The following is a 26,915-nucleotide window of genomic DNA, read 5'->3' as shown; positions in this document are numbered from 1 at the left end:
ATGTGGAGATGAGAGTTGTGGACGTAAAGCTAAACTCTGCGCAAGCGGAACCACAGCCTTACATACTTTACCCAACTTCTCGCCAATGTAGGTGACTGGAATGGATGAATGGTCGAGAACAATCCCTTCCAAGGTTGACAGACAACCCTCCCCTCGACCCAAAACCCCAACGCTCATACAATGGAGAAAGCGCGACAAGCGGGGAGCAGGACGAACACGAACAACAGCACCGTGCGCGATTCAACTGAGATCCAACACGGCATCTCTGCGGGGGAACCATCGGTGATTGAATCAGTACACAGTATCCATCGACTCCATCGTGTTTCCAGTTCGGACCGATAACCAACGTTGCGGTCCGCGGCGTCTTGGAAGTCTATAACAAGACCGAACGATCCACGTGAGCAAGTTGAACGAAGGTGCCCAATGTATTGAATCGTGAAAGAATGAATTAGATGACTACATTACTACATACTCATCTATTGTATGTGCTGCGTACAGGAAATAGATATGTTGCATATTGCATTGCTGCAGGGTATCACGCGAAAGACATTACCAAAGACATGTACTCGATCCTTCCCACCCCGTCTCCCCTTCAAACAAGCTGGCTTTTTTACTTTTTGTCCGACGCCTTGATGTGCTCGAACGGGATCGAGGACTTCTCGACCGTTGTCGTCACTTGGCCGCGTGAATTCGCCCTGTCCATCTCCATGAACCAGTCGTCGCCTTCGCTCTGCGCCAGGCTTTTTGAACTCCGGTTCTCGTTGCTGGGAATGCGGTATAGATGGCGTGATGATTCTTGGCTGGGGCGGCCGGCGAGGTCCATGCCCATTGTTCGGCCTACGGATGAGGCGGTGCTTGGTTTTCGTCCTCCTCCAAAGCCGGTGGTTGGACCGACAGATGAAGCGGTGCTTGGTTTGTGATGATGGTGAATGGATGACTTCTCGCCTGACTTTCGAGGTGGTGCTCGGTCGGATATTGTGGTAACAACGCCCATCTTGCTATCCCCACCTGACGATTGTATCTTTCGGTCGCTAAGGCTGATGCCACCGCTGGAGTCGAAGCTATCGTTTCTTGTGACATGTTCGACGTGGATCTGTACTTCATTGACGACGAAGATCTTGTTGGAAGCTAGTGTTGCTATGGCGGGCCAGAAGATGGGTATGGAGGCTGTGATGATAGCGAAGTTGACTTCGAGGACGGCGAAGATATAGACGATGGGTGTGTGGAAGGACATGTCTAGGACAGGCTTGGTGCCAGCTTTGTTAACAGACATAGCGATCATGCGACCGACAGCTACGATGACGACACTGGTGGATTGTCAGTATGAAGCCTTTTTTGGAAGCTCATTATGCACTTACACACAGCCCAAGCTGAACAGACCAACTAAGCCTGCTCGGCTTTTACCCGCAATCCTTAGCGTGGTTACGAAGGGCAGAGGTACTAGAAGGACCATGATATCCAGTAAGCAGTTACTGACAGCATGGCCCAAAAACATGTGGAAAAAGTCGGCAGGGTTTTTGCTGCCCCATCCAATGCATGTGCCCTGCAATGTAGGGTTCCAGTTCTTGCGTACGGGGTTGCAGGGGAAAAGCGCGAGCATGAAAAAAGTCAACCCCCAGAGTGAGCATATCAATATCATGCCCCAGGTGATACGGCGTGCGAGTCGATATTGAGCGGTAGTGGTGGAGGGCGCGGCTTCGGCAAACAGTCGCAGATATTGTATGAGGATAGAGAGCTTGATGAGCGTTGTGCTTGCGGTGTATGCAGCATTTGTCGAGTAGATGTGCTGAAGCCAGCGTTAGCCTGGCAACTCAATGTTATGTCGGGATGTATTACCTTAAAATATGATGTTAGATGCTCAGCATCAAGTGTCCACAAATGCAGACCAAGACCATCCTCGGGCACTACAAATGATTAGTCAACCGCATTGTTCGTGGGATCTCAACAAACATACTCATGCAAACCATGATATCTCCGATGAAACTCGCCGTAGCAGCGAGAACAACGAAGACATCATCCCAACCCCAAAGGCGTTCCTTGATGCGGAACCATAATCGGAAGCTCAATGTGAAGATGGCGAGTGCCTGACAGACTTAGTACATGACGTCTGATGGAATGATTTCTCAATCATCGCACGTACCAGGAAGGAAACAGTGACTCCGAGGATTGTCGCAGGTTCGTTGACGTTTGGCAAGTTCGCATTGTCAGGATGGTTTTTCGGATCCTGTAACAGAGCAGTGTCGGTGCTCATGTTTGCGCACTCGATGTGGAGGTATTACGGTAGAGGCGAGCGAGCGTCGTGTCGGTTAGCGAATCCGGATATATGTGAAGGTAGTATAGCTAGTCGCGATAAAACTCCATTACATGGTCCTGCCAACGTTCTGGAAAGATGGAAGATGGACCTGCAAGAGATGGTGCTACAATGGATCCAAATCGAGGCCGCGTTCGAGGCTGCATCAGACGAGGAGGTGTAGTGGTCTAATACGTTAAACGGTGGGTCTCTCGTGCCGAACGTCCAAGTCATGACATGCGTGCGTTGCCCTCCCTACGACACATGGTGCAACCCCTGCTGTCCCGCATGGAGGATCAAAAACGGGGTCGTGCAACTAGCGGCAGGTGAGCCTGTACATGCCCGAACCCCTGCTGTGATAGGTGTGATGGGTTGCAGCGCAAGGGCTTCTCCTACTCGGTCCTTGTGAGACATTAGACACTGGCGTAACTGGTAACGCTTCTTTCGAAGATGACAGCGTTTGACTAAGCTGGCGACCTATCATTTACACATTCATCGACGAACTACAACGCGGGGGCGCCGCAAGGGTCCACATTAAGGGGGGCGAAAGCAAGTCATGGAGGTTGTCTGATCGCTTGTCGTTCACCTGTGTTGCAGCCACGAACAGGATGAGCAAAAAGTCGACAAGAGTGCGCGCGATGGTGGCAACAGGATAGTCTGCCGACAGTCGAGTTTGATTGGTACCCCGCAAAACAGCCTTGCAACCTGGTCGCCTGAAACCAGATAGCCCAGAACTTTGTTGCTTAGGTTTGCTTTAGATGCTGAATATATGCCACTTTCTTGATTTTTCTTCTCCTAGCCTTGCTCAAGTTCCTGCAATAGATGTGCCGCAATGTCGCTTCATCACAAACAAAGGAAAGAAAGCCGGCTGGACACAGGCGAGCCAATAGAGTCCAGGATCTGTGAGCGAGCGTGCAGCCTGTCTTATCCAGGGGATCCTATTGAAGATCAAATCCTTTGGAAAGGAAGCTCCCGTTGGTGGCGTCGGGATGAAGGAGCATGATGTGGAATGAATGGTCGCAGGTCGTTCGAACAGCTACGGTTCGCAAGGGTGGATGACTCGTTTCACGACTCTCCGGGGTCCACACCACTCGAAGCGAGCAGCTATAGAGCCAGCCCCCTGGCTTGCAAAGTCTCATGGCCTTCATGACAACAGTGGCCATGGAGATCTCGGTGTTGCCGTATGGTTCGCATCGCATTTCGGAGCCGGCCAATGGAAATCTAAGTCTAGTTGCACGCGAGGTATACAGTTTCGCGGAGGTTGTAGCTCTAGTCGAGCGCGCGGGCGACACGGTGCTTTACCGGGGCATGACGCGACGATGGTTCTGTAGCGGCGCGGCGGTATTCCAGGAAGCGTCCCGTTTTGTCCCCATGTCCCTTTCCTTTTAACCTCCTATCCGCTATGGCAGTTCCAGCCTGGGGCTTCGGGGCAACAAACATTTGAGGACTACGCCTCGGTCAGATATCGGCAAGGGAAGTCTGTAGCGCAGCCCACTGTATCTGATGGCGGTGCTGGGCCTCGTGGAGCGATTCATGGATCTGGCATGTTACGACTTCGCAACACGGTGAATGTGTCGCTATAGGAGAGTTGGACTAAGGGCGTGCTGCATGATGGGTAGGAGATTAAAGAGAACCCACGCCGCAGCCATAACCACACCCCGCGCCCTGTTTCTACCTCAATGTCGCTTGGTAGCATCGACGCAACCTTGGAATGCAGCTCTCGTATACCGGCAGCCTCTCCGGGTCCATGATGAGGTCAGATGAAAAGCGATGAAACGTGAGGGTGTAGGGGGGTTCGCGACTCTGCATGGGTGATGGTAAGCGGCCAAGGGTCTGAAAAAGCATCCGAGATCAACAGGGCAGTTGCCCAACGTCGTCGCATGGCCACACACCCTCCACCTGCCATGAGGCGCAACACCTTATCTAGCTGAAGCCATATTACTCTTTCTCAGCTATACTGAAGAGTACAGCTGCCTCGGCATATTTGCTTTCCTATCGCAGTAGAGACATTGGGGAAGAGGGCTAACGCTTCGAGGCTCGCAACACCGTGTACCTAAGTAAGCTTGCGATAACGCGCCGCCGTTCGAGGCCATCGATAAACGCAGCATGGCTCCCACTACTGCATCAGAATCCATCCCCGGATCCTTCGCGAGTTCAGAGCGGTTCGATGAAAAAAGCATAGAACCCTCCCGCGATGTATCTGCAACTTCCATCACTCCTCGGACCCAACGTGAACGCGTATGCCTGGTATGGCTCTAGGATCCATGGATGGCAGTGAAACAGCACATCGGAAAATTTGAATCGGACGTTGCGCGACGGCTGGCATACCGAAACAGAGCTTCGTAAACTTGATGGCAGATGCAGTCAAGCGCCCCAGTTCTGCTTCACCGTTTTGTCCGCACTCCCCTGGACCCTGTCCAGACATAGATCCGGTGGCTATCCTCAACGGCGACGGCTAGGACCAAACATGGTTCCGCGGGCAGCAGCTGCCGACCTCAGACCAAGCTATCGATGCGACCAACAGCCAACGGCTATCGCAACATTTAGTCCAGCAACGCTGACCATACCGCTTGTACCCGACCATATACCTTCGCTCCATTTTCCCCATGCCACAAAACTCCGGAATCGATTCTGCGCCTACCTCAGCCTTTTCCCACGCGGACTCCACCAGAAAGCGGGCCTGCAAAGCGTTACCTCGAACAGGCCGTCGTCCGGGATTCTTCTCGAATGAATCCACAAAAGCCCCTCTTGATAACCCACTGTACGACCCAAAAGAAAGTCCACGTTGCGTGACCACGGAAGCGGCAGAACTAACCCGACTCATGGCCCGACTGATGTCCACATCCAGTGGGACGGTCTTCTCCCAAGGGGGTGAGTTGCCGCTTGTGGCTACTCATTTAGGGTGCAAGTAGACGGTGCCAAGACATGGCAATCTGAGCGATGCGCCCGCCTTGGTATGGCTGTCTTCGGGCTTATCATCGCTCAGGCGTTACAGACAATTACACTGTGGGTGACGTTATGTCTATCTTGGGGAAAAGCAGGGAGAATTCGGGGCGATTGCGGTACATCGGCGGATTTTGCATCGGTGCGAACTGTACGTGATGAACCTCGTTGCTTCTGCGTAGTAATCCCGCCAAGTATCCGAGAGATATTAAAAACACGATTGCTCAATAGTCTGCAACCTCAAAGTAGAGACAAAGCCTAGTGTATCTGTACAATACAGTATCCTGTACTGCATGGTAAGATAGTGTCCCTGTTACTGTTTATGATCCTGCCTACGCTGTCTACCATCTGCAGGTAAGCCGATGACCACGGAGACAGCTCACATGAGGCCAGACTCGTCTCCGCGACAACTCATGGAACCAGAACTAACTCCGCACGTTATCCTAAAACCGCTGAACACCCTCTTCAAATCTGTTTAGTCTCGGAGTAGCCATCCGTTCTGTAACCTAAGCAGCATCTCGGAATCTCTCAAAAGAATCTAAACTCCCCCAGTCTCCGCGACAGTGCCATAACGCGCGATGACATGCTACCGACATAGCACCGCAAATTCTACCAAGTGTCTCCCGATGGATCTGCTTTGTCTTTGTAGTAGCAGTGGTTCGTGATTAGCTGCCACATATCTACACAGTAAGACTAACCACAGTTCCAAATTCCCACCTCGCAATGTACACAACCAAAGATTTTTCGCGAGATGAATATCCTGGCTCGAGCGCGAAAGACACAAGAAGATATACAGGGTAGGGCTATAGCTCAGCTTTGCCACACAATAAACACAGCGTAAACTTCACGAATAACTCAACCATACTGCCCATGATCTATGCCATCGAGCAGACCTACTGTATTCCCTAGGAGACACGTTCACCCCCACTCCATTGAGTGTCATGCTCTTATCTGTTGCTGTAAGCGGTGAATGTTGTTTTAATACGCAAAGTTCTCGGAGCTGACAATATTTGGAAACGTCTAGTTAGCTGTCATCATGCCGGTATTGGTGCAAGTAATCCAAATATCATGCGAACTGGACATAAACCTCTAGGCCTAATATACGCTTCTTTGGAAGCAAGACGAAGGGAGAGAGACATCGCCATAGAAGCCAGAGAGGGAGTGCTGCGAATACGACGAACCGTTGAGGTATGGTATCTGATGATGGAAACGCAGATTTCATGTGAACATCCCAGGTGCTTAGGGGGGAAACGATGAAGACTGACAGTTGCAATCAAGGAACAGCAAAGAAAGAGGGGCACATGCGTCTCGAATAATGGCATTATGCAGAGAACAGGAGTATTGAGCAAATCGAACCGAACAACGCAGACAGTAACTTGAAGATATCCCGTACATCCAACCTCCAACACATCTTCCCCACCCCTCTCCTCCCACCCCACAACCCCCGCGCACTTCATCGCACCTAAGCAGTCTTCCTCCACTGCCCCCAAACCCCCAGCAGCGAACTCGTCGTACCCGCCAAGCCCACAATGCCATCATCCAGATCAACCCAGCCCAGCGCGCTGCTCGGAATAGTAATATCGCAAAGATCGCTAACCAACTGCACTTTAACAGCATTGAGTTCCTTCTGCAACTTCTTCGTCTCCACCACCTTCTCCGGGTCCGAGGACTGAGTGATGGTCTTGGAGTGCTGGAGCAGGTTGTAGTATTGGTAGAGGCCCGAGGCGATGGAGAAGGAGATGCCGGCGAACCAGGCGCGGTAGCCTTCGCGGAGGAGACGCGGGGCGAAGGAGGATTTGCGGATGGATGTTGCGTCGAGCTGGGGGGGTTTTGTTAGTTTGCCTGATCTGTTGTGTTTTGTGTTGTTGAGGTGCGTGTGAACTCACCACGCAAGCATTGTCACAGAGCATGTAGAATGCATATCCCAACTGTCTTCCTACGGCTGTGAACCTCAATACGGGATCCATGGTCTTGGCATCGCTGGCTACAGCCGCAGCGCGGAAGTGCTCGACGAACTTGCCCACGCGCATCAACTTGCGCGTCGCGCCGAACGTCTTCTTGGTCGCTTCATACGGGGCGATGGCCGACGCGGGTCGGTTGGTGCGGTACAGGTACCAGGCGAGGAAGCGGGAGAAGTATTGGAGGGTGCGGAGGACTTTGTCGCGTCCGACTGAAAGGAAGGGTTAGTGAGAGATGTTCATGTTGGGATGTATGATACGGGGGTGGTGAGACGGGGGTTTCGGAGGTGAAATAGGATGACGCGGGATAGACGGATTGAATTGTGGGTATGCAGAATACAAGGGAAAGAAGCATACCAGTCGTCGCAACAAACTTCAAATAATGCGACACAGTCGGGTGGTAAACCAAAGCATCAGCAACCATCTTATCGGCTTCGTCGCTGCCCACGAATACGCTTAGTATGTATCGCGAAGGAGAGAAGTCCAGCTTCGAATCGTCGTAATTATTTTTCCGTCGTACTAGGGCGCGCGCTTGCTCTCGAGATAGGTGAATTCGAGTAAGGAAGGAACGTATGGGGGGCGTTGGTAGTGGAATGCGGAGATGGGCTGCGGAAGCGCAGGGAGTTCGGGCTTTGGATCTGATGCCATGCCACGCCCCGTTTGCCGGGGAAAACGCGACCGACCTCGGCAACTCGATCCGCCTGCGTCACGGGCAACGTGATCTGGGGCGCGCGTACTTGGGCACTGGTGGCATGTGAATGTTGGCTACATCTAGTATTTTTTTCTATTGATACCTTCTCTCTACAAGATAACTTGAACTTCCATCACGCGCATCTGGGTAGTCCTTTACTATGTTTGATTGTTATCGCGACTCGTTGCAGCCGACTAGTAAATAAAATACCCAGGAGCGCAGAGGACAATATTCGTGGAAGATAGAATTTCAATGAGCTTGTTTGGCTATCACATGCCGTATGAACATCAGGGAGCCCTTCCACATCTGACTTACAAACCTGACCTGTCCTGCCATACGAAAATAGTATACACGTTGAAGATGACTTTTCCATCATCACCCCAGGCATTTCTGCCAGATCCCAGACGCCGATAATGCTGCGCATCTAAACCTTGTAGAAACAGAATGCATGATAAAAGTCCGCCGCTTCCAACTCTTCTTCCGAAGTCAAGAGTCGGCCAGTCGAGCGATCTCTGACCTTCATGACTTCGCTCAGAGGACCCAGGATAGGATCATCCTTCTGCTCGTCCCAGACCTCCCTGAAGGGCTTGCGATACTGCAGCTCGAGGTTGAAGTCTTCTGCCAGCGCTCGGAAAGCTTCCCAGGGAACCACGTACTCGGGCGCTTCAACGGCTTCAGTGAGCCAGTATGAGTACTTCCAGCCAAACGGCGGACGGAAAGTACCATCGGCAGGTGTCTTGCCGGGGAACTTGACGCTGTAGATGCTGTTGCCGAAGCCGAAGCCCTCGTCCTCGACTTCGCCGTCCTCTTGTTCGTCCTGTGCCTTCTCCTTCTCCTTGTTCTTCGGTTCGTCTGCCTTGTCGTCGTTCGCGTGCTCGGTATCGGCGGGCTTGGGACTATCAAGACTCTTCTCCGGGTCCCAGTCGTCCTCGTCGTCGCTTGCGAATGCAGGGCGGTCATCGTCGTCATCGGCAACGTCAACATCAGGCGGTGCTGTGCCTTTGGCCTTGTGGTGTTCAATGACCTTTTGCGACAGCACGTCCGAATTGGGTATGCAGCCAATGAAGCGTCCACCTTTCTTCAGCGCACCTGCGACATTCCGTAGCATGCCTCTTGCCTTGGACTCGCTCTCGAAAGCGTAGTGCATGCAGAACATCATGGTGACCATGTCCCAACCACCGCCGCCCCAGCGCTGGCTCATAGCATTGCCGCCGCCGGCTCCGGGATCGATGCCAACTTCCTTGATGATGGGTATGTCGCCTAGCCACTCTCCGAAGCAGTCTTTGGCGTAGAACTCGCCGTGAAACAACCGCCGGTTCTTCCTCTGCATCTGGGCGAATCTGTCCTTGGCCTGCTTGATCGACACATCTGCGGGATCGCACCCAACGTATAGCTCCACCTTCCTCGACTTCTCCCACTTGCCCAGATCTCCGCCCTTTCCGCATCCGACATCGAGAACCTTGATATTGCGCTCGTCGCCGATGAATTTCTGAATGATGGACGATTTGACCCAGTTGTTGAAGCTGCGCAGGCCCTTGATCTTGCTGTCTGTGTTGCGCCATTCGCGGCCTCGCTCCGGGACGGCGTTGTAATGCTGCTTGACGACATCATGCACACCTCTCTGCGCGGCTTCCTGCTGGGCTCTCCTCGCCGCCTCTTCTTCTCTCGCTTGCGCACGCTTTCGGGCGGCTTCGCGGTCAGCGGCTGACACTCGGGCACCTGCGCCGGGGCGCTTTCGCTGACGGGGTGGCGACCGTGATGGGGACCTCGACGGTGAGCGCGCACGCTTTCTGCCTTGGTCGTTGTTCGCCATGTTGTGAAGTTTGGTGGTACGCGTCTGAAGGCCGGCTCCAAGTCCGACGCGTTGGATGAGGATAGGTAGTTTGCAGTGGCTGGGTTGAGATCTTTCAGGGACTGTTTTGATGCGAAAGGCAGAATTGAATCTCTACTGCAAACAGAAAGAGAGACTGAGAAGATAGGAGGAGCGAGTGAGGCAGCTTCTGTAGTTCTAGTTTGCGCTGGTCTCAAAGGCTGTCCGTGCGCGAGCTTTACTACGTCGGCGGAAGTCGAGCGGCGGGCATCATTCATCATAGCAACATCGCACACGGTCACGCCCCGTCCACCTCTACCACCACCCACCACCGCCCATCCCCTCACACCGCAAAGCAAACTCCAAGATGGGTGACCCGCAATTCGCCAAGTACCCCGACCTCCAGCTGTCGCAGAACATCTTCCAGCTCACCAATCCCTCCGCCTCCAAACAAGCCAAGCAATCCGCCCTCAAGTCGGTCCAAGATGCCATCACCGAGAACAAGATGGCGCCGCTCTACCGGTACCTCGCTCACCCGGTAGACGGCGTCCTGAATGCACAGGGCGAGGGCAGCGCAGACCAGCCAAACAAGAACCGGAGACCGTCTACCAGCTTAGCGACGATGCTTGCCACACGCACGCCCTCATTAGAAGTGCCGCTGTCGTGGGACGAGAAACTCTATGAGAGCCTCAAGGCGGAGAGCGAGAAGGAGCTGGAGGCGATACAGAAGGAGGAGGAAGAGGCCGAAGAGAAGGCAGGCGAGACCGAAGTACAGGCTGCGAGGGGCAAGCGCGCAGAGCTCTACAACCGCATAGGCGACAAGGTATGCAGAGCAGTATATGTTGTTATATGATAGGACTAACAAGACCAGGACAAAGCCATTGCCAGCTACGAGGCCATCTTCGAGAAGACGGGCATCCTAGGCACCAAGATCGACCTCGTCCTCGCCATAATACGCGTTGCGCTCTTCTTCGGCGACAGGATATTGGCCAAGAAGTCGATTGACCGGGCAAGCGCATTGGTAGAGAGCGGTGGTGACTGGGATCGCCGCAACCGTTTGAAGGCATACACTGGTCTACACTACCTCACCGTCCGATCACACTCGCAGGCCGCCCCGCTCCTGCTCGACAGCTTGTCCACATTCACCAGCTACGAGTTATGCAGCTACTCAAATCTCGTCGTCTATGCCATCCTCGCCGGTTCCGTGTCACTCAAGCGTGTCGACTTCAAGTCCAAGGTTGTGGATGCGCCTGAGATCAAGGCCATCGTCGGGACTTCAGAAGAGAAGCTCTCGGCAATCACTGGTCAGGCATCGGCAGGACCAACAGCAGGCGACGAGGAGATGGCAGATGCGTCAGGCTCGACAGCGACACCAGTGCCCACCCTTGTCAACCTCACCACTCTCGGCGGACAACAGGAGAAGGAAGTGCCTGTTGACTTCACACCACTCTCGAAGCTTGTCAAGAGCCTGTACGAGGGTGACTACAAGACCTTCTTCGGCGCTCTTGGTGAGGTAGAGACCAACTTCCTCAGCCAGGACCGCTACATGTACGAGCACCGTGGCTGGTACGTGAGGGAGATGCGCCTACGGGGATACCAGCAACTCCTCCAGTCGTACAGGGTCGTCGGCCTAGAGAGCATGGCTAAGGACTTTGGCGTCACCGTTGACTTCCTTGACAAGTGAGTGATATCCAACTTTCCCGTTCCAGCATCTTTGACTAACAACAACTAGGGACCTCGCTCGATTCATCGCCGCCGACCGCATACCCTGCACCATCGACCGCGTCAAGGGCATCATCGAGACCAACCGACCCGACGACAAGAACAAGCAGTATGCAGACGTAGTCAAGCAGGGTGACCAGCTCATTACCAAGCTGCAGAAGTACGGTCAAGCCGTCAGGCTGAGGGGCAGTGAGCGCGGCTAGACTGTCACGACGAGGTGGATGTGTAATGATCTTGAAGCATTGTAGACTTAGACAGACCAGCGCAAAAACCGCTGAATGGAAGCAAAAGCATACCATGACCGTCCGCGCTTTCCTGTTGTGGCTCCCCGGGTGGCATTGCCATATCGCGTCGCGGATCTAGCTCCGGTATCTCCGTGATGCATGTGCGGCTCAACGAGCGTGTTATGAAGGTGCGGTGAGATAACACAAAAGCAATGCTCCCTTCCATCGTACAACATACCCACGCGGCGTCCCGTGTCTTCAAAATCATTTCTACGCCCACGTTTACATCACATCGTTCGTAACAAGCTCCAACCCAAGCTCTTGGTTGAGACCCGCGTGGGTGGGGTCATCGCCTCGAGCAGCCGCCGATAAGCATCAATCAGGGTCCATCAACATGTCGCCGTCATCGGCTCTGAAATGCGCCTGTTCACTACGCCCTCCAGCCATGGCCGGTCGACGCCTTGGTGGCAGCGTGGGCTCTAGAGGTATTTGATCCCACTGCTCCTTTGTGCATGCGACGAGTAAAGCGTAAGAGATTGGCATATCCGCAACGCGCCGAGCCACCGAGGGGCAGCATCGTAGTGGCTCTACCCTACAAGTGGTGGGGCACCACGCGACGCAGCATAAAAAATATAGACCAGCCATTGACGCACATCATCTACGTGTTTCGAGTACGTCGCGGGATTGAGTAGCGCTGGGAGATACACTTTTCGCCTGAGCTAAGTTATAGTCTGGACGTGTGCTCACCACCTTAGTCCTGTATAGACCCTTCACCTCCTCCACCCCTCAAACCCTATCTCCCTTCCTCGCTGGACGCGTAACGACCCAACTCTACAACCTCCCGTCGCACCTTCCCCATAGTCGAAGCATCATGTCCAAGGCCCCGCAGAAGGTGTTGCAGATTGGCAACATCAACCCGCACGTCAAGGCAGCCAAGTATGCCGTCCGCGGTGAACTAGCCGTCAAGTCGGAAGAGTACCGCGCCAAGTTGGCAAAGGGCGAGGGCAAGGACCTTCCCTTTGACACTGTCATCGCGGCCAACATCGGAAACCCCCAGCAACTAGACCAAAAGCCAATCACATTCTTCAGGCAGGTCGCGAGTATACTCGAGAACCCCGGCCTGTTGGAGCACGAGGATGTCCTGCTCAAGAGCCTGGGATACAAGTCGGATGTGCTTGATCGCGCAAGGAAGCTGCTGAAGGAGGTCAAGAGCGTAGGCGCATACAGTCAGAGTCAGGGTGCGCCAGGCATCAGGCAAAGCGTTGCAGAGTACATTGAGCGTGAGTATCTCACTACACCAATTCAGACATTAAACTGACGGAAACAGGTCGCGATGGCTACCCAGCAAAGTTCGAGGACATCTACCTCAGCAACGGCGCCTCATCAGGTGTGAACACCCTCCTCCACACCATCTGCGCGAAGCCCGAGACTGGTATCATGGTCCCCATCCCCCAGTACCCTCTCTACACCGCGACCCTTTCCGTCCTCGACGCCCGCTGCGTGCCATACTACCTCAACGAAGACCAAGCATGGGGTACATCACTCGACTCCATTGCGACTGCATACGAGAGGGCTGTGAAGGAGGGCACGGATGTCAAGGCTATCTGCGTCATCAACCCGGGTAACCCCACTGGCGCGTCGCTGCCCGCCGAAGACATCAAGGCTGTGCTCAAGTTCGCCGCCGAGAAGGGTCTCGTCGTCATCGCCGACGAGGTCTACCAGACCAACGTCTTCATTGGCGAGTTCATCTCCTTCAAGAAGGCTCTACGCGACCTGCAAAAGGAGTCACCCGGCCAGTACGACCACCTCGAGTTGGCTTCTCTGCACTCAATTTCCAAGGGCATGGTCGGCGAGTGTGGTCACCGAGGTGGCTACTTTGAGCTTATCGGCTTTGACCCAGAGGTCGCGCAGGAGGTCTACAAGTTCATCTCTATCCAACTGTGCCCGCCAGTCTTGGGTCAGTGTATTGTGGAGATGATGGTCAACCCACCAAAGGAGGGCGAGCCAAGCTACGAGCTCTACAAGGAGGAGTACGACGGCATCTTCCACGGATTGAAGAAGCGCGCGTACGCTTTGTATGAGGCGTTCAAGCAGATGGAGGGTGTCGAGTGCAACGAGCCACAGGTACATATTCCACGCCAACTACACATCGCATAGCTAACCCAAACATTAGGGCTCCATGTACCTCTTCCCCACCATCCACCTCCCAGAAAAGGCCGTACAACAAGCCAAGAAGGAAGGTCGCGCGCCCGACGAGTTCTACTGCTTCCGCATGCTCGACGCCACAGGTGTCTGTGTTGTTGCTGGTACAGGGTTCGGACAGAAGGAAGGCACGCTGCATTTCAGGACTACCTTCCTTGCCCCTGGAACCGACTGGACAGGGCGTATTGTCAAGTTCCACGAGGAGTTTATGAAGGAGTTCAAGTAGATGTTATAACCGATAACAGGTTAGATGCGTAGACATGGTTGTAGTGTGAGATACGCTACGCATGACATAGATTTCATGAACGACATAACTTCTTTTACTATCATATCCTAGTCTGTTACCATGCCTTGACCTGTGTAATTGCCGAAGTACGTAGTAATGGTGGGGGCGGGGTAAAGAGGACTGATATATACAACTGCCGTGCATTGTACCTGGATGGACCCTTGTCTTGGCTTATGCCGAATGACATGGGATATATCCATAGCTCCACGCCAGTGCTCATCGTCATGTAAATCGCGTGCGTTCTTACTCTGCATGTTTTTGGTTTCACCTGTCGACGTCCCTAGGTATTCTTTTGTAATTATTGCGCAGTTCCATAACAGCAGCTTCATCTCGCCTACCTAATATCATCATCGTTGCTATCGAAGTCGTCATCACCACCAAATGAGCACCAACACCACGATGTGCACCCGACACCAATCTCCCTCCAAAACGCAGCTCTCACCCCTCGAATCCCTCCCCGACGAACTCATCGACCTAATCCTCTCCCACCTCCCCTCCAGAACCACCCTCCACACCCTCACCCTCGTCTCCCGCCACCTAAACCGCCTCGCAACAGCCCACCTCTACACGCACATCACGCTCTACGGCGCCGACTTCAAGTATCTGCGTCCGCTCGCCCTCCTCTTCTGGACGTCTCCGGCACATCGCCAGCTAGTCCGTTCTTTTTCTGTGGTTCATGCGTATGGCGGGAATCTGGATCCGTGGCCGAAGTGTGAGGGGCTGGATTTGGATGGCATTATTAGGGGGAATGTGGAGAAATTTGTGAGGAGGAGTGATTGGGGGGTTTGGGTTGAGGAGGTGAGTGATAATTTTGTACTGTATGGAGAGTTTGTGAGGGGGTTGCTGACTGAGTATATCTATGTTTTAGGTTAGGGATGGGAGTGATTCGACAAGGATTGCGAGTTTGCTGTTGAGGAGCTGTCCGAATCTGAAGAGGATGCAGTTGCCCGGTTTCGAGCTTGTGGATCCGTGCTGGAGGTGAGTTGGAACTACGCACCTGCATAGTTGATGCCATGCGACGCCAATGCGTCGCTGTGGCGTTCAAGGCTGGGTGATGTACTGTATACGTCAGCTTAACACGAGCGCCTCCCAAGATCAGAACGCTGCATCGAATTGAGGCGCTCGAAGAGTCTGGGACTGCAGAGATAGTCAGTGTTTCTCGCGGACTTTGCACCGAGGCACCCGGGACGCAGCCCTACCTTCCAAGGTGCATGATCCACGCCTCCAGCCTTCAGATATGCAAGACCAGCACGAACAATACTTCGAAGCGGTTCAGACCAAATTATGGGTGTGGCTGGAGATCAGCAATCAGTTACCACTGGATCACACGCGGCATGAGCCCACCCGCTCTGGCTACGCATCCGTAACGGTCGAAGTTGACAACAATTAAATTTCGTCAACAAGAAGGTGCCGCTAAGTTGCGCGTTCCTGCAGCGAAATATGTCAGGGTCGCCGCCTCGCATACGAGCTCATTCGCCCTCGCCGTTTGGGCGAGATGTAAAGAGGGTTCTCCTACCGCGGTACCGCATCCTCACCATGCGCGAACACGACAACACATTCGTAATGCAACATACTATCACAGATGCTTCGTTTATCTAGTGGGTAGTATGGATATGTTGGGCCTGTTGACGGACAAGAGAGGTATATAACATGGTCAGCGCCACGGTGTGAGCTGAGCTGTGTGAATATCTGGAAGCTACGTGGACTCGCTACCACGATCGCAAGGCGGAAGAGTTATTTTTCTTTGTTGAGAGAAATTTTTACTAAACAGGGTCTCTTTTAACATATCGCTATTCTCACTCATCAGTCCTTTCCAGGAGCACCGGAGGAACGTTCATTCTTCTTCGAAGATGTCTTCATCCGACTCTACAATGGGTACAACACCACCTACACCGGAGCGCAAAGTCGACTTCGTCATTGAGGAACAGGACTTGGGAAGTATCCCACTTACTCAGCCCCAAGTCTTCAACAACACCCTCTCTCGCCGCCTCAGTCGCCCTACGCTTCCTCCTTCCCTCCCCTCTCAGACACCCTCCGCCAAATGGAAGCGATCGGAGGGTTTTTGGCGATCATTCGTTGCCATATGCATCCCATTACTTCTCTCCGCTCTCGAGGGAAGTGTGACCAACACCGCCCTCCCTACCATCTCGGAGGCTTTGGATCTCGGCACCAAATTCTCCTGGGTTGCGACCGCGTTCCTCCTCGCAAGCACCATCTTCCAGCCCTTGTACTCTCAGTTCGGCGATATGTGGGGAAGGAAGACTCCTATGATGACTGCTGTTGCCGTCTTCGCAGTGGGCTCAGCTATTTGCGGTGGCGCTCAGAGTGGCGCAGTGCTTATTGCTGGACGCATTGTCCAAGGTCTAGGGACCGGTGGCATTGATTTGTTTGCCGAGATGATTCTCTGCGACATCGTGCCATTGAGAAAGAGAGGTCCGTATTTGGCGATCAAGCACGTTGCTTTCGCCGCTGGCACCACACTCGGTCCACTCCTCGGAGGAGTCTTCGCTGAACACGGCTGGCGATGGTGTTTCCTCATCAACATACCCGTCTGCGCCATCTCCCTGGTCGTCATCTGGCGCTGGCTAAATGTCGGCGGAAGTAACACTACCCCAGAAACAACCCTCCGGCAAGAACTGAAAAAGGTGGATTATGTTGGAAGCGGCATGCTCACCGGCTCCGTTCTGATGCTTCTCGTCTCCCTCAGCACAGGCGGCGCACCGAAGCCCTGGTCCCACGTCTCCGTCGTTATACCCATGGTCTTCGGTATCCTGGGTCTCATCGGCTTCGGTTTCTGGGAACGCTGCACCTACTGCAAATACCCCATCATGCCACCGCACGTCTTCTCGAACCGCACGACAAACATTGCTTTCGCACTCACAACCATGCACGGCTTCATAACTTACGGTTTCCAATTCTATCTCCCGCCTTTCTTTCAAGCAGTCAAGGGCTCCTCGCCCACACAATCAGGTCTAGAAGTCATGCCCACGACCCTCGTTATCGTCGTTCTCGCCGCAGTCGGCGGGCCATTGCTCAGCTACTGGGGCAAATACAAACCCATGCACATCATCGGCTTCGCTTTGACGACCCTCGGCCTAGGCCTCTGTACACTGCTCAATGCCAAGTCCTCGATTGGTGTCTGGCTCTCCCTCCAGCTCATCACCGCAGCCGGTCTCGGCATAGTCATCAGCACAATGCTTCCCGCCGTACAAGTCAAGCTCCCCGAATCCACAACCGGCGCAAGCGCAGGCTCCTGGGCCTTCCTCCGCGGTACGGGCTCTCTCTTCGGTGTCGCCATCCCCGGCGCTGTCTTCAACGTCCGTTTCGCCTCCTTACTCCCCACCATCTCCTCTGCAACTGCTCGCGCTAAGCTGGAAAATGGTCAGGCGTATCAACGCGCTACTGCATCTTTCATCGTCACGCAAGCCACGTCACCCACCATCAAAGCTGAGATCATCAATGCGTTTACCCAAAGTCTCAAGTGCGTGTGGATTGTTTTTGCAGTTCTAGCAGGAATCGGGTTTTGTCTTACGTGGGGTGAGAAGGAGTACAAGATGCGGAAGGAACTCAATACGGTGTATGGACTCAAAGCGAAGAAGACGGGGGGTAGTGCGAGTACGACGCCAGGATTCGTGGATTCGGGGGTTGCTACACCGGTCAATGTAGATAGCAGTGATGAGGAGATGAACAAGGCGAATGGGGAGGATGACGGGTGTGCGGTTGAGATGGATGAGGATGATGTTGAGTTGGGGGATATTAGGAGGAGAAGTGGTGAGGTGTGATGAGGGTGCGGGCAGGGCAGATATCCTGCTTGTACTAATAGTGGAATTAAGGAAACCTCTGATTCAGACTTTGGGCTGGGCGCTTTAACTGGTACAAGTGGGCGTTGAACATTGTGTTCAAGACTTGAGATAATCGATGCTAAATGCAGCGTATCTAGTGTATATCTATTCTAAACCCCCACGAACCTGTCTCCAGCCTAGTAACATTACCCAACCTTCCTCTTCCCATCACAACTCCTTCCATCACCGCCACGCCGCCCCTCCCCTCACGCTTTCCATCCTCCGCTTCGCCTCTCCAAACCTCCTCCTCGCCTCCTCAAACACTCTCTGCGCCTCAATCACCTCCATCCTCCTCACGTTAAACTCATGCGTCGCTCTTTGCGCTGCCTGGACACGAGGATCTATCCTCGGCGCTGGATATGTATCGCGCATGTAGGACTCGAAGAGAGTGCTGGTGGCATTATCGTCTCTGTTCCCGTTCTCATTCCCACTGTCATAGCTGTTGAGAACATCCGATTGTGGTTGTGAGTACGTATTCGTTCGTATCGGACAAGGCGTATCCGGATCTCCGCCAAATTCCCGAGCTAGGCTATTGAACAAGGGAGTGAAAGAAGAGAACGGTGGAACAATGCCAGGAGACATAGCTGTAGGCGTGGGTATCTCAGCAATGACGATCGGAGGGGGTCGGGAGCGGCGCTGCGTCTGGGGTGTGGTAGTTGTAGAAGGAAGTGTTGCTGTTATCGTAGCTTGTGAATCCGGGGGCGTGGGTATATCATCGAAGTTGATGCAGATTGGCGTGCTGGGCTCGTTGTTGTTTTTGGTAGTGTTGTCGTCTTCGGAGATGACGCAAAGTTCCTCTTTCAGTCGTTTTGCTAGTCTTTGTGCGTCTTCGTCTTCTTCATCTTCAGTAACGGCATTCATCTCCTGTCTAATCGAGTATTTCCTCTTCCTCGTTTCATCTTCTTTGATCGGAACGGGCCCTTGCATTTTGCGTCCTCGGCTCATTCTTCGTAAACTCTCGCATGCTTTTTTCACATCGCTGATTTCCAGGATGGCGAAGATCTTTTGGGACTTGCCACTGTATGAGCCTTCGCGGATGCGTGCTTGGAAGTAGGTGTTTAGTAAGTTGTGTGCTCGGTCTCTTTGACCGATTGTTAGGGTGGAGAGTTCGTGGATGGACTGGATAATTGGGGCCGGGAGGCAGTTGATTGGGACGCCGGCGAGGAGTGAGGCAGGAAGAATGGGTTCTTCTGAGGTCGCGGGGTGGATGAACCAGTTTTGTTGGATGGCTTGGATGTGGTTTATGATGTCTATTTGGCCTCCTGCACTGGTGGGATTTGATGTGTTAGACATGTTTGTCATTCCCATGGTGCTTATCGTGTGTTCGGCTCTTGGTTGATGGAAGATACTGGGATGCAGGCGCAGTTTGTGACACAATGTCACGATCATAAGATGTGCCTCGACGCTGGTTCATAGCTAGAAGTGCTATAACAAAGAGTCGGTGGCTACAAAGGTCATGGGATGAGTCCCGGCTTTGTCCGTGATCAAGTCCGAAAACTCGTGTCTGGTGGCGCTTTGTCCAGTGGCTCTGGAACAGTGTCGGAGACCGCACTTGACGTAGCGGAGGCTGTGCGGGAGGCGAACTTCATAACATAGAAGTCGTGAGGCGTGTTTCAGGTTGAGGTCGAAACACTATCGGTGAATAGAGTCGTATCTTGAAGCGCTGATGCGGCCGGCATAGACGAGAGAAGAACGTACATTCGCGTAGAAGCCTGAAGTAGAACAGATGACGACGCAGTATAAAGAATACGCAATAGTCGAAGAGACCCAGACACATCAAGATAAACTCATTGTCGACCCATTACCTATACTTCATGATGACTTCCGAAAGCCAAACTCTCCAACGTAGCCTCCCGCCTACCGATTCCCCCTAAGTATATCCCCAATCTGACTGAACGGATTCCTCAAACCCTTTGCACTACCTCCCCTCCCAGCCTTGGTACTCATCGTCTTCGGCGGATCATGCTTATAGCCACAACCAGGATTTGTGCATCCATTTGGCGAGGTGATTTGCCACCTACAGAGAGTTTCTGACTGAAGCGGCTTTGCCTGTTTTTCGTTCCTGCGCGCTCCAGATGCATTGATGATATCTTCTAACGATCGTTCGATGCGAATGGTAGGAGGCTGATGTTGAGGTTGATGTGGCATAGGTTGATCGTTCTTTGTTATCCTGTCGGCGAGTGAACGGTTTCCTCGAGGGCCAGTTGGTGGGGTATGGTAACCAAATGGCGTTTGGTTATCAAAAGAGGTGGGCTGGTCACCCCTTGTTACCCGTTCAGCAAGTGTCGGTTTGCGCACTGCTGGCGCTGGTGGTGGAGCGTGGCCGAACGGGTTCTTGCTGTTGCTAGTGTGGAAGTCAAAAGTCTGGTCTTGCTGCTTAGGTTGCAAGGCAGATCGCCCATTCCCCTTCATCTGCCCACCGAAAGGATTTGAACCACCCGGCAGGTGGCTGGAAAAGGGGTTCGTTTGGGAGAAGTTACTTGATCGCGGTGCAGGGACAGGGTCGATGACCATCTGGTCAGTCCGAGAAAACTGTTTTGACTGGCCTTTTGATGCGGCTTCTGTGAGGAAGAAAGGATCGTGGCTGTGTTTACACCTCCCACCGAATCTGCAACTACCGCTCAACCAGAATTTGCATGCGGTGTGGGGTAGCTTGCAACTTCTGCCTAAGATGCAGGTCCCGTTCTTGTGTGCTGGGCAAGCCGACTTGAAGTTGCCGTCGCCGGCTGACATTCCGAAGAGATGTGAGGGAGCGCCGTTGGAGATATGAGTATTGAAGGGATTCGACTGGCCTACACCGCGTGTGATCGACGTTGAAGAATCGACCTGACCAAAGCTCGGGTGTTGCTGCGAGCTATCAAACCCTCGAGTGTCCATCATTTGAACGTCGTTGTCTTTCGGCGTAGGATGGTGTGAAACTTGGCCGAATGAACCTAGCTGCCCATATGACCCACCATTTACAGAGCTTCCGAAGGAAGTGCCTAGAGAGCTCTGTGGTTGGTAGAAGCTATTGTTGGCAGTCTGATTGCTACTGAATGAAGAGTTCATTGTAGTGCTACTCTGTCCTGCAGTAACTTGAAGTGACGATGTTGTAGGGGCCTCAGGCTTATTTTGGGCACCCTGCTTAGCAGACAGGTTGGCTAGGTCGGTTTTGAGCTTGTTGATCTCAGTTGTTTGTTGCGCAATCTGATCCTGGTATGATTTATCGCGTTGAGCTGTTGCTGCAGCTTCCGCGACCTTCTTCACACTCTCTTGAGCGCGTTCCTTTGCGGCGGTCATCTCGAGCGACTTGATCTGTTGCTTCAGCTGATCTCGCTCTGCTTGAACTCGCTGGACTTCGTCAAGTCGTTCCTTCTCTTGTTGACGGGCCTGTTCCTCTTTCTGCAGACGTAGGGCTTCGGCCTTTTGCGCTCGGTATTCTGCCATCTGCTGTGCGTCGGGACCAATGCTGGTCCTCGCAATCTTGTCCTCGGTTGCTTTCTGCAACGTCTCTATCGTCTCGTCGATCGACCCAATTGGGAAGCTAAAGCTCGCAGGTGGCGGGCTGAGCCAACTTTCCATTTCTTCAATGTTGGTGACCAGATCGCCGAGGAGGTGGTGCGGTCGTGAGTACTTTATCAGGTCGCGGAGGGCTCGAAGCCGGTACATTGGCAGCGGTGTGTAAGGCATGACGTTGCGCCATTGCTCACCTTTGGCGAGAACATAGTGTAGGCCGTTGAGACACTCGCGTACTTCGACGATGGATTGTTCGTTGACCTTGAAGCCATTTCCCATGACTCTGTCGATGACTATCATGTCATTTCGCACAGTCTCGTAGTGCTTCGCAAAGTCCTTCACAAGCACGCCCTTCTTTTCGTTCTTTTGAGGGATTAGAGTTGTTAGACGAGGGATGACATGACGAGCCGCTGCATTCTGCTTCATGGTTCCTTTCAACGCGGCGTGGCTGAACAACTCGACAAGATCCTCTCGCCAGTCGTTCGCAACGTCGGCAGTATACTGCGAATAGCCGGCGATGTGTAAGCGCGTCTTGTACGCGCTGAAGCACATCTCAGCCATATACTTGGCGTTGTACTCCTTTTCGTTGGGGCGACTCCTCTTCGAACGCGCTGCGATGGGAGTCGCGTTGGGCTCAGCCTAGACGTCTGCGTTAGTTCAGAAGGAAGAGATCTGAAGATAAGTGGCTCACCAATTCTGACTGGCTGTCCGCAGTAGCCCGCTTCCTCTTTCCGCCTGCCAGAGGAACTGCGTATGTTTGGTAGCCAGAGCCGTTGACGGCCGAGGAGTGAGCCATTGCGCTTGGCGATGAGCAATATCTCGACGGAGTTGCTGTCGTTATCTTGTAGCCAGTAGGCGTGTTGTCAAAACAAGAGTAGGACCAGGAAAGCGAACTTGTTAAGTGGATGTCGGATCAAACTCGTGTAGTCAAGCAGGGTTTGTGTACGGGCTATTGTACACGCCACTAAGCCCGAATCAGGAATCGAGTGAGTATTGCGAGTAGATTGTGGTAGTGAAGGGGAAGAACGATAGATACACGTGGTGGTTGGGTCCGTGCGAAGTGAATGTGTGTTCGACAAAGACGTGGCTTGAAAGACCAGCACAAGGGCGACTAGGAGTAGATGGTGAATGAGAGGCGTCACGATGGTTCATATTTGTTCTGGTTTGCGCATACAGTAGCTCTTCAGCTGTGGTGGTAACAGGTGAAGAACAAGAATCTAGTGATTATCGAGCTACAGTTCAGTCTACAGTGCCGAGACACAGGGATAGAATCTGGGAAAATGACCCGAGTTATGAAACATACTCGATATAAGGACGTAATGGACGTGACTTTGGAATGGGAGACGCTGGAGGGGAACAAGATGGGATGGCTGTTTTGATAGCAAACCGCAAAGGGGATAGCTTGGTCAGGTTTCCCCATAGGCAACAGGCCAGACGTATAAATGCTGTATCGCATGATGGCTGTGACGATGTTGTCGCGACTACTTCATACGGGTGGATGCCGAGGATCGTTCCTTCCTGGGGATATCCCATGCCGAATGTCTGCTTGACCAAGGCCAGACATACTTGAAGCCAGGGTGCACAGAGGTAGCGACGAGAATATAGACATTGTGAAATAGATTATTCGTGATAAAAACAAAAAGAAATACGAACAAGGTTCAGGTATCTGCTGGCTCGGCGATGGCCGCCCTAGCGCAAATGTTGGGCAGGCACGGGATGCGGAGAGCAGATCGCGACGGGGAAGAGCGACCGAGGCAGGGTCGTCCCTCACCCGTCGATGTTTGGCCTCTCCAACATTGGAAGGCATCGCGACCATGCGCAATCCCGTGGCGTGTGTGTCCTGCAGGTCCGCGAAACAGAAGTGCATCCACGAAGACCGGCCGCCGTGCGACAGGTGCAAGCAGTGCGGGCGCGCCGATCGGTGCGAGTTCCCAGGTGCGTCGAAGCTCCTGCCGTCCCCTATAGTGCGCGTGTTGACAGACGATAGCGCCAGGAACCAGCGCGATACACCGCAAGCCCAAGCGACCACGGCCCTCTGAAGATGCAGGAGACGCTGGAGACACGCCGACACCAGCCAACTCGAGTACGACGGTTGTAGCGCCCCGTCAGGGCCGCCATGACGCACATCTGCCGACCGGCACCCAGCCGGCACAGCACGCGTCGCCGAATGCGGCATCCGCGCTGCTCGACGGCCTCGATCCCTTTGAGCTGCTGACGGACGAGGTCAAGAACAGCTACCTCAGATGCAGCTACAAGTGGAGTTTCCACCACACGCCGACGCTGCTGCGCCGGATCCGCGACCGCACCCTCGAGCCATGGATGGCCTGGGCGATCCTGGCACTGGCCATCAGGTATGCGAGCACTCACACCCACACTGCAGGCAGTCGCACATCTAACATGACGTAGATTCGTCAAGGAGCCGCCCTCGCCCTTCCGGTCGCAGACTGAGGCCAGCAATGCCTATGCCGCCCACGCCCGCCAGATCCTGCAGCAGGACCTCGAGACGCCCTCGATAAGCCGCGTCCAAGCCCTGTTGATGTTGACGGGCCATGACTGGGGCGCCGGCAATGGAAGGCGGGCGTGGATATACCTGGGCATGGCGATTCGGCTCGTCGAAGTCATGGACCTGACGCGCGAGACGGGCATACCGCGAAACCGCGTGCCGACGCGCGAGGAGTTCATCGAGGCTGAAGTGCGCCGACGGACTGCCTGGACCTGCTTCCTCATGGACTCGCTGCTCAGTGGCGGCAAGGGGCGCAAGCGATCGTTGACGCACGCCGACATGAAGATTCAGCTGCCCTGCGAGCGCGAGGACTTTGTCTTCGGGGAGCCTGTATGCACACCCCAGCTAGACAACACACAGCGCATGCCGCCAGTAGCCCTGCCAGTAGGAGAGATTGGCATCATCGGATATAGTATGCGCGCTGCCAACATCTGGGGCAAGGTCGCGCGCTGGGCGTGCTCCGAAGACCTCAAGAGCGAACTGCCATGGGCCTCCTCGTCGCAGTTCCAGCAGCTCATATACGAACTCGAAGGCTGGAAGGCCTCGCTCCCGCAGCGCCTGCAGTACGACCTCTTCACCCTCCACAGTCACAACGCCGTCGAGCAAGGTCAAGCGTATTGCTACATGCACTGCATACACTTCATGAGCTACATGTTCCTGCATCGCGCATACCTGCCCGTCCTGGGACCGCAACAGAACGGGGCGAACCCCGAAGAGACGCCCAACTCCTACGACGAACACCGTGACATGTGGAAGAAGTGGGAGAAGACTTCACGCAAGGAGTTGTTTAAAGACTCTGTCATGGTCCTAGACATGCTCGAGGAGATGCGCACTTTCGGCGTCTACTTCCTGAGAGGCCTAGTGCCGTGGATCGGCTTCACCATCTACACTGCAGTCGGCGCAATGCTGTACAGCTTCAACTTCCCGAGTGGTGATGACGACCCTCGCTGGCGGGAGAAGGCGCGCAAGAGCGTCATCCAGGGCTGCAACTTCCTGAAGGAGATGAAGACGCAATGGCCCATGGCAGAGACCTGGGTGAGTAACTCCAAACATCTAGAAAACACACGCTGACAGCCACAGTATGATACCATCAGGCGCATGCAAGCGTACTACCGCTCGATACTTGGCCAGGACGGCCCAGCATCACCTGAAGAACGACGAGCCTTGCGACATGCCATGATCGACTACGGCGCGTTGCAGCCCTCGCCTGTGCAAAAGCCAGCTGATGCTCGAGACATCGCTTCCAGCAGGTCCCCTTCACAACAGCACAACGACCAGCGCAAACCCATGATCGCCAACCTTACCAACCCACCCGTTAGAAGCCCCTTACCCGCTACAAGCCCCATGCCTGCCGCAGCGCCCACACCCAACAGCTACTCGTCCAACTTCTCGTGGAACACGCCTCCAGCGGTGCCCCCATTGGAAGCCGACGAAACCTTCAATCTCGACTCGTTCGAATCATTCGCCCTGACGAATGAAGAGTTAGAGGCTATGATGATCAACGCGACACAGGAATTCTGGGCTAGCTTCCCGGGCGAAGTGGGTGTGGGATATTAGGAAAACGTGGTTCGGATTGCTACGATCTGGCGTTAATGGAAGGGACAAAACGGGCGGTCTCGTATGTTACATGTAATAATAGTAATTCATTTTCCAAGCAAGCGTCGTCGGCAGCGTCGTCTAATGTATACCTGAGATGTGCATTCCCGCTACGCCCCATGATGCAATTTGACTCTCACCTTCCATCACCTCGCAACTGCAAAGATCGCCACTTCACATTCAAGCCCACCCAAAAGCTTAGAACAAAAGCTAACCACCTATCGCAGATGCCCACAAGACGGGTACCTGAACCCTCCCTCGTTTCGTCACACAGATGCCGTAGGTGCAGGGCGAAGCCGGATAAGTCGGCACACAGGCGGCTTGTTTTGTGGAATGATGGGCACACACCGAACTGGGGTGGAGCGCGATCCACAAGCTTAAGTTGACTACCTCTGGCAAGTTCCTGACGCGTTCTCTTGCACTTTATCTCCTCTGTCGTTTTCCAACGATATCGTCTTACGCCATGAATTGGATGTCGTTGCGGCAACCGGTGTCTTTCGGCCCTTCTCTGGTAGGGAAGAGGAGCATGCCCATTTGGACTAGCGCGATTTGAATGAAAGAGAAGGGACAAGGGATTTCGACTTTCGACGCGTCACGCTTCCAACGTAATTGGAGATAGCGACGCGTTGATACTCTCTTTGAGAACCCTCGATCTTAAGGAACGAAGGCACCGCTCCGCCTGCATCTATTGGTTAGCTGTGGATGATGGCGACTGCAGCGGAATGAATTTCGTCTCCGAAACCACCCGCGGCGTCCTGATGACCACCGAGGCATTGACAGGACCTTACACCAGCAGCGATAGGATGTACATCGTCGCCCAACGCTGGATACCGCTGCGTTATCTGATGTACACATCCCAAGAGACCTGACTTGCATAGTCTGATGGCAAACATAGCCCCTCGGGATCATCTACGCAGATGGTGAGTCCGTCATGGAGGTACTTCCTCATAGCGCCTGGCGGGCCAAGAGTCCGCCTCTGTTGGTAAATGGCTCTCAGCTTACGCATGATACCACCGAGCCGGACTGTAATTGAGTTGACCAGCAAGTCGAACACTGGTCCAAGGGATGCCATGCGAGGTCCCCTCTGTCCGGTTTGCACCTCAAGATCAACTATATTGGCTGACCTACACCCGAGCTTACAGCCCGCTTTGAGACTTTGACACAGGACGTCGCCGACAACCTCAGCTACTCGCAGGTCACTAGCTTTGTACGGGTTCATCCACATTTTCATTCATCAAAGCGCGACACCCTCCTGATGCTATCCAACGGCATTTGAATCATTCTTTGACACCATGTGTTGTGATACAGACTCATTGTTGGTCAGAACAGCAGCCTCGGCGTTCGCGAAGGATG

General features: G+C 53.8%; 8 protein-coding genes across 8 annotated transcripts; 4 read left to right on the top strand and 4 right to left on the bottom strand.

The window, feature by feature from the left end:
* Positions 1–610: 610 nt before the first annotated feature.
* On the bottom strand, positions 611–2,251 carry J4E78_000400 (uncharacterized protein; the record flags this gene model as incomplete). Its single annotated transcript, XM_049361064.1, has 5 exons — positions 611–1,307; positions 1,359–1,786; positions 1,837–1,904; positions 1,955–2,084; positions 2,141–2,251. 5 exons carry the CDS (start codon positions 2,249–2,251, stop codon positions 611–613), a joined length of 1,434 nt encoding a protein of 477 aa, XP_049226347.1.
* A 4,444-nt stretch (positions 2,252–6,695) lies between these two features.
* Positions 6,696–7,615, bottom strand: J4E78_000399 (uncharacterized protein; the record flags this gene model as incomplete). The annotated part of the gene is made up of 3 exons (XM_049361063.1): positions 6,696–7,052; positions 7,120–7,403; positions 7,549–7,615. The coding sequence occupies 3 exons, from the start codon at positions 7,613–7,615 to the stop codon at positions 6,696–6,698; spliced, it is 708 nt and encodes a 235-aa protein (XP_049226346.1).
* Positions 7,616–8,306: 691 nt separating this feature from the next.
* On the bottom strand, positions 8,307–9,695 carry J4E78_000398 (uncharacterized protein; the record flags this gene model as incomplete). The annotated part of the gene is made up of 1 exon (XM_049361062.1): positions 8,307–9,695. One exon carries the CDS (start codon positions 9,693–9,695, stop codon positions 8,307–8,309), a length of 1,389 nt encoding a protein of 462 aa, XP_049226345.1.
* Positions 9,696–10,059: 364 nt separating this feature from the next.
* J4E78_000397 (uncharacterized protein) lies at positions 10,060–11,617 on the top strand (the record flags this gene model as incomplete). Its single annotated transcript, XM_049361061.1, has 3 exons — positions 10,060–10,515; positions 10,564–11,372; positions 11,425–11,617. The coding sequence occupies 3 exons, from the start codon at positions 10,060–10,062 to the stop codon at positions 11,615–11,617; spliced, it is 1,458 nt and encodes a 485-aa protein (XP_049226344.1).
* An 892-nt stretch (positions 11,618–12,509) lies between these two features.
* On the top strand, positions 12,510–14,066 carry J4E78_000396 (uncharacterized protein; the record flags this gene model as incomplete). The annotated part of the gene is made up of 3 exons (XM_049361060.1): positions 12,510–12,918; positions 12,966–13,762; positions 13,812–14,066. The coding sequence occupies 3 exons, from the start codon at positions 12,510–12,512 to the stop codon at positions 14,064–14,066; spliced, it is 1,461 nt and encodes a 486-aa protein (XP_049226343.1).
* A 1,931-nt stretch (positions 14,067–15,997) lies between these two features.
* Positions 15,998–17,908, top strand: J4E78_000395 (uncharacterized protein; the record flags this gene model as incomplete). The annotated part of the gene is made up of 1 exon (XM_049361059.1): positions 15,998–17,908. The coding sequence occupies one exon, from the start codon at positions 15,998–16,000 to the stop codon at positions 17,906–17,908; it is 1,911 nt and encodes a 636-aa protein (XP_049226342.1).
* A 2,674-nt stretch (positions 17,909–20,582) lies between these two features.
* J4E78_000394 (uncharacterized protein) lies at positions 20,583–22,259 on the bottom strand (the record flags this gene model as incomplete). Its single annotated transcript, XM_049361058.1, has 3 exons — positions 20,583–20,755; positions 20,923–22,102; positions 22,155–22,259. The coding sequence occupies 3 exons, from the start codon at positions 22,257–22,259 to the stop codon at positions 20,583–20,585; spliced, it is 1,458 nt and encodes a 485-aa protein (XP_049226341.1).
* Positions 22,260–23,277: 1,018 nt separating this feature from the next.
* J4E78_000393 (uncharacterized protein) lies at positions 23,278–25,523 on the top strand (the record flags this gene model as incomplete). Its single annotated transcript, XM_049361057.1, has 4 exons — positions 23,278–23,398; positions 23,451–23,814; positions 23,870–25,001; positions 25,047–25,523. 4 exons carry the CDS (start codon positions 23,278–23,280, stop codon positions 25,521–25,523), a joined length of 2,094 nt encoding a protein of 697 aa, XP_049226340.1.
* Positions 25,524–26,915: the final 1,392 nt, after the last annotated feature.

This window comes from Alternaria triticimaculans (genome assembly GCF_023758025.1).
Source record: "Alternaria triticimaculans strain BMP 0046 chromosome Unknown scaffold_1, whole genome shotgun sequence".
In the NCBI taxonomy this organism is placed as follows: domain Eukaryota; kingdom Fungi; phylum Ascomycota; class Dothideomycetes; order Pleosporales; family Pleosporaceae; genus Alternaria; species Alternaria triticimaculans.
Note: the sequence above shows the minus strand (reverse complement) of the source record. Positions and strands in the feature narration are given on the sequence as shown.